The 6698-nt window shown below is 37.8% G+C and overlaps 1 protein-coding gene across 1 annotated transcript; it reads right to left on the bottom strand.

Annotated features, from left to right (window-relative positions):
* Positions 1-1416: 1416 nt before the first annotated feature.
* zcchc9 (zinc finger, CCHC domain containing 9) lies at positions 1417-4371 on the bottom strand. The gene is made up of 6 exons (XM_037691825.1): positions 4291-4371; positions 3271-3670; positions 2968-3118; positions 2802-2894; positions 2009-2077; positions 1417-1762 (listed from the first exon to the last, which is right to left on the bottom strand). The coding sequence occupies exons 2-6, from the start codon at positions 3652-3654 to the stop codon at positions 1650-1652; spliced, it is 810 nt and encodes a 269-aa protein (XP_037547753.1). The 5' UTR covers positions 3655-3670; positions 4291-4371; the 3' UTR covers positions 1417-1649.
* Between the last annotated feature and the right edge of the window lie 2327 nt (positions 4372-6698).

Raw genomic sequence — 6698 nt, 5'->3', positions numbered from 1 at the left:
AACCTTCATGTTACAAAGAAACGACACAATTCAATTCATTTCGGTTTATTTTTAAAGCGCCAAGTCACAACAGAATTCATCTCAGGGAACTGAATAGAAACAATAGTTCATTTTGGAATCTGCATAAATTAGTAAACAGATATATTGTTTTAAAGCAACAAGTCATTTGTATGTTTCATTTACATTTTAGCAACAATAATAAATTCAGGGGGAAAAAAGGTATATTTAAAAGCATGATTAATAAAAACAAGTGATTTTCTTTAATTTTCAGTTTAAACTTTTTTTTTAATTTGTCAACAAGTAGTTACACAAACTTTATCTTTCCACCTCAGTGTGTATTTTCTCACAAATTTGGGGATGAAATTATTATTTTTTTACTTTTACTTTTGGTCCAATGAATTTAAATTTTTACTAGAATCCAAGTTTACATATTGATAAGAGTAAACCATTTTGCACCAAAGACCCAATACAAGCTGGAAAAGATTAATTGAAGAAAAAATAATAATCGATGCGACAAAGTCAAAGACTTAATCATGTTTGACCTTTCACAACAAGAGCATGTCATCCTGCAACAACAGAAAAAAAAAAAGTTTTTTTTTAGCAGTGGCACAGTTGGTAGAGAAGGTTGCTGGATCAAATCCCTGGGCCTTTCTGGGTGGAGTTAGCATGCATGCATGGGTTTTCTCCGGGTACTCCGCTTTCCTCCCACAGACCAAAAACATGCACGTTAGACTGACTGGTAACTCTAAATTGTTCTTATGTGTGAGTGTGAATGGTTGTTTGTCTCTCAGGCCACTTCTCCACGGACGTGACTTTCATCAGTTCGCATCGACTCAGCATTGGCCAGTTGTCTCCATTCCGTTCCTGACTGGTTTTAGGACCTGCCTCTGCCGTGGTTCCAAGCGAGTTATGCTGAGCAAATGATTATGATGTCATCAAACTGCAGCCGTTAACTGGAACGTGGATCGACGTCACTGGATGAGCCGAGGCTGTACTTGCAAACACGCAGCTTTATCGCTATACTTAAATAGTTTTCAGAACCCTCGTCTTTTTTTTTTTCTCCAAAAAAGCAACAAGCAACAAATGCAGCTAATTTTTCCAGCGTGTCTGGTGAATTTTAGAGGCTGCACTAATCATTCAGCAGCCACTGCCCTCAGCAAACAGAGTGCTGCTGTAAGCACCGCCCCCTCCCAAAGCTCTGACGGGCCTACCCACAGAGTGGGGGACAAACTCCCAAAGGAGACACACCTACACCTGAGAAAAAAACTAAATAGAAACAAGGAGATTAGAATCGTACTTAAGAATGGAGAAGCAGCTTGTGTCCCTGTGATGGACGTGTGACATGTCCAGGTTGTGCCTCGCTGGAAATGGGCACTTAGGACAGGGAGAGGAAAAAACAGGTAAACATGATAGATGGATATTTTTATTTATTTTTTACGAAATAACTCAAGTTATCAAGTCAACCAAAGCTGTTGGAAGCCATTTTTTAATAAAGTGTTTCTTTCCATCCAGAGACATCTGCTGACCAACTTCAGCTCCTCTGAAGTGTTTCATCTGTTAAAGAGTCCAGGAGGTGACGCAGGTCAATCATGTTGCAGACATGACGGTTGTTCAGCCGCTCTGACCATCTTCAGGTTTATAAAACGTTCTCAGAACGTCACCACTTTGGGCTGCTTTGGTTTGGCTTTCTTTACTGGAACATGCACCTCCTCATGGTCTGCGCTCAGATTGTTGGACATCCAGCACAAAGTCACTGAATTAGCTATGAGGATGGAAAGACACATACGAACAATTAGATGATAAAACCATTTTTGATGCCGAACAATTTTCTTCTGGTTTGTAACGTGAAAAACTAAACAGCAGGCAATAACTACTACAAAGTTTGTATTTACATTTGAGAGGCGACTTTATTTGTTTCATTGTCCAATAAATGTAACATTTAAAAGCACGATTCATTAAGTACTGCTCAAAATAAATGATCCTACCATCGAGGGACAAACACACTCACTTGCAGCTTGATGCTCTGGACAGTCCTTCTGAAAATGTTCCACTGAACCACAAACATGACAGCAGCCTCCTGTGGGCACACAAATCTTCAGCTCATCAAGTAGCAAAATGTCTAAAAACAACCACACTTTCACAACCAACAAATCAAAAACACTTACAAAATAAAGTTAGGCACAGCAACCAGGCAGGTTTTTTAAGCAGTAGCTATAAACAAGACACTTTTAAAAGTACAATATGTTATAAATATCTTTACCAAATGAAATAAAATGTAAAACACTAAACATAATATTAAGGTATGCGTTTGAAATAAGTTAGAAAAAAGTGATATTTCAGAAAAGAAGCAAGCATTAAATTAGGTCTGCAACAACGAATCAATAAAAATTGATGAATAAAAGTGTTGGCAACGAATTTGATTATCAATTTGCTGTGTTGCGCAATTAATTTTTGTGTACTTTTTTTAATTGAAGCTATTTGACAAACTTTTTTTATTTTTATTATTCAATATTTTACTAACAGAATAGTCAAGTAGCAACCTGTTTTTGTGCGATTTGCTGTGTCTGTCAAATTTTGGAATAAAAAGGTGGAAATTAAAATGTTGTTTTTTTGCCGATTCATCAATCCGGGAAAATAATCGACAGATTAGTCGATTATTAAAATAATAGTTAGTTGCAGCCCTACTTTAAATATTATAGTTTATTTTAAAAAGGTGAATAACAGAACCTTCATGCATGCTATTAGACTTGGTTCAAAATGTAAACTATTATAAGTATAAATACTGTTGAGTGCTGAAGTACCTTGTGCGTAGAGTCCTTTGGGGTTGTCAGGACACGAGCGGGACAGGTGTCCAGTCTGACCGCAGATGAAGCACTTGGCAAATGGGTACTCACCTGAGGGACAATAATCTGGTCACAGCAGAGTTACAGGAAGATGGGCCAAAAAAGTCCAGCTGAGAAGACTCACCCAGAGCCGGATCCACTTTGGCTTTGCACTTGCGGATATCATGCTCGGTGGAGCCGCAGCGGTAGCAGATGTCTCGGCCCATCTCCTCGTCTCTGACAGCATCAGGACAGTCGGCCAAACCGTGACCGGGCTTCCTGCAGTTAAAACATACCTGTGGAGAAGAGAAAGCCACTTTTCATTTCAAAAAGAGATTCGTTTTTATATTAAAAATGATTTAAGTTCTATTTAAATTTCACCCTTTTCTTCCTTGCTGTAACTTATGTTGTCATTTGATTGAACCCTGATGTGGAGACTGTAACTCACCATTTTGTTCTTTTTGTCCTTCTGTCTCTTTATCCTCCTGTCCTCCCTCTTTTGGTCCTTTTTCAGGGCCACCTTCACCTCCTCCCTTAGCTGACGCTCTCCCTCTCTCCCCCTTTCCTCCCCAGCAGGCAGTGCCTGTCCGCTCTGCTGCAGGTACTGCAGGAAGCCATTCACGTCCTCGTTGGTATAGTCCTTCTTCTTGCGGTTGGGCTTCTTCACGCCCGATCCATCAACCTCAGTCCTTTTCAGGGGGTCCCTCTGAGCTCCTCGTGTGCCCCCAGCAGCGTGACCTCCTGCTCTTCCTCCTCCTCTCAGCTTATTCCAGGGAGTTGCTTCTTCTGGTTTTTGTTTGTGTACGTTATTGGCTCTCGCCCACCTCGTCATGACTGCAAATAGTTGACTGAAACACAAGAGAAACTCTCAAGCCTTACAGGATGATACAAATTATTATTTTATTTATTGATGGTGTTCAAAACACACCAAATCCTCTGGATTATAAACATTACATTAAGACCAAAAACTCTTCAGGATGCAAGTTTTATTAGCAACTGGCATTTACATTTGGCTGGTTAAATAACAAGCTCATTTTCTATAAGTCGCTGCAGAAGCACAATTTGGAAGCTATTTTGATCCACAGTCAACAAATCTACATTGTATGAGTTATCAAATTAAAAATAACCCAGTAGTAAAAAGGATTTCATCTCTGGAGTTTGAACATATTGAAGCTGCGGTGTCAACAGAGCAAACTGTCTGACGTGGATCAGAACATTTTATTTCTAGTGTTACAAAAGTCCACCAACTTGCAAGTTCCATGTGTTATGTCCAATATTAATACAAACTCAAATAGTGGGTCTAATATGTTGGAGATTTACACGTAGCTTTTAACTAAACCACCGGATGTTTGTGTTACTCTGAAAAAAAAAAGAGCAAATTTTATAATAAAATAAAACTAGGAAATCGGTTACTGTTGATTCGCTGTAAAAGTTTCGTTTAAAGCCTTAAAACGTACATAAACCTTACCTTTAGTTATTTTCAGCCCATGTGTTTTCATTTTTTTTTACCGGAAGTAAACGTGCGGTTTTTCTTCTTCGCTCATGCGAATTCTAGTTTGACTTATAAGAATCTGAACGTTGTCGCCACCTATTGGTAAAGTGTGGCAATTACGTTGAGTTTTCTTCATTCTGGGAGGAAAAATAAAATCAAATCATGCGAGAAGACACATTCTCCCTGTAAAAATAAATAGTCTGAGACATGTTAAGTACTTAATTAGTTATTAGTTTGTAGAATATTGATAAATCCAGTTTATTTTATATTCTCAAACTTTGAATTATGCACACTCTTTCTGATTAAAATTTCTTACAAAGTTCAGATTTTTGTCATCACAGAAACCTGTATCAATTGTGCCTCTCCCAAACAGTGAGTGCTTCTGAATATCAATATTTAAAACAACCTGGCTCTAGTTCCAGTTTGCTGCTTTTTATGTCTTTCAGTTTTTTCTTTAATCACTGTACACTGTACATATTTATTTCTCCTATTTTGTCACATTTTTCAGTCATAAATACACTTACTGAAAAAAGGCACCAAAGTGGTAAAAATTAAACAGAACCACATTTGCTGAAAAGTGCTTACAGTAAAAGATCAGAAAGAGATAGGCTTGCTGCTGTTCCCATGTCAGTGCCTATAGTAATTTGGTGTGGAAGAAAGTTAAACAGCCATTTGTTTCCTGCGAAACATCAGCAACAGTAGTTTCTTCACCCAGAAATCACCACTGTGTTGGGATTGATGTATAAACTTATCCCACACATGTTTGACGGGGGAAAGATTAGGGCAGAAACTTCAAAATGTGTAGGTGCCACCATGTACCCAGTGGTTCCAACACTGGGCCACTGTTATTTCTGTCTGCCCCACACACCGAACAATGGCACAATATATGACCACTGGCTTTACAGAAAAACATAATAAGAACTCAACAGTAAGTGCTAATGCTGTTAAACACGTCTATCATGTGTATCCAGTGACCTTCAATGACTTTGACTGTTGGACACTCTTGTTAACTTGGAGGGATTGAATGAGGTCCACTGCTGAAACACATCTGAGCTAGAAATGGAAGGATTCCCAGAATCAAAGGAGCTGGAGAGACAGTTTGTGCAGATCACTGTAACCAACAATAAAATGTTACAGAGTCAGTTTGTCAGTTGTGATGTGTTATTTTTTTCCCACCAGTCACACAGTGGTGCAGTAGTAGAGCTACAAAGTGTTTTATTAATAAAGGTCAGCAGGTTGTTCTGATCTAACATGTTCCAGAACAGGTTGTTCTTTAGAGTCAGTATATTTATCTTTGGTACTTCAAGACAGGTTTTTGTTTGAATATTTCCATGAAAAAACAATCGTTTTTATGCAATTTCATTTAATTTCTTTTATTATTTTGCAAAATAATATGTTGCTCCCCACTTCAGGGCTGAGAGCTAGCAAGTTAAATATTTAGGTCTGAACTAAATATTTAGTTACCAAATTAAATTTTTATTTTGGAAATGAAATGTTTATCTTGAAAAATAAATATTTAGGTCCGAGCTACATATTTATTTAGAAAATAAAATATTTAGTTTGTAAATTAAACATTTAGCTTGGAAATACACATTTAGTTTGTAAACTAAATATTTAGTTTGGGGAGTGGTGGCGCAGAGACTAGAGAAGGTGGGCCTGTGATCAGAAGATCGCCGGTTCAAGCCCCGGTACCAAAAACATCAAAAATGTGGGTTGGGTAGGTGAAGCACCCACACCTGCCCCCACCCTCGTTTGCCCCAACCTGGGCCCATGAGCAAGGCCCTTAACCCCCATCTGCTCCCTCAACAGGTCTCTCGTGAAAATGTGTTCTCGTGGCTCAATGAGACTACCTGTATAAATAAAGGGTAAAAAAAAATAAAAAAATAAATGTATGAATATCAAGGTGAAAATATGACTTTGAAAAAAAACCTTTTTTTTCTTATGAAAGTCTAAATAAACCAAAATATTGCTGTTAATTTTTGCCTGTGTGACTTTACAAATGGTGCCCCATATGGAAGAATTTTAATAAAACTATCAGTATGTAACCATTGGATGTACATATATAAATGATAAACATATGGAGCCAACTCAATTCAAAATGACAGAAATTGAGCTAAAACAAGATGTGGCAACAGCTGGATGTCATCCTCAACAGAACCATAGAGAGAAAAACATTACTGTCTAAACTTTGGTATAGATTATTAAGGTTAACACTATCTATAAGCACTTCCTATATTTGGGGTCAATCCAAATCAAGATAGCTGACGCAGCTAATCAACATTATCCAACAGAAATATATATATTTTTTACCCTTTATTTATCCAGGTAGTCTCATTGAGCCACGAGAACTCATTTTCAAGAGACCTGTTTAGGGAGCAGATGGG

Source organism: Nematolebias whitei, chromosome 18 (genome assembly GCF_014905685.2).
Source record: "Nematolebias whitei isolate Nwh7 chromosome 18, NemWhi1, whole genome shotgun sequence".
NCBI classification, from domain to species: Eukaryota; Metazoa; Chordata; class Actinopteri; order Cyprinodontiformes; family Rivulidae; genus Nematolebias; species Nematolebias whitei.
This window is presented reverse-complemented; position numbering and strand designations above follow the sequence as displayed.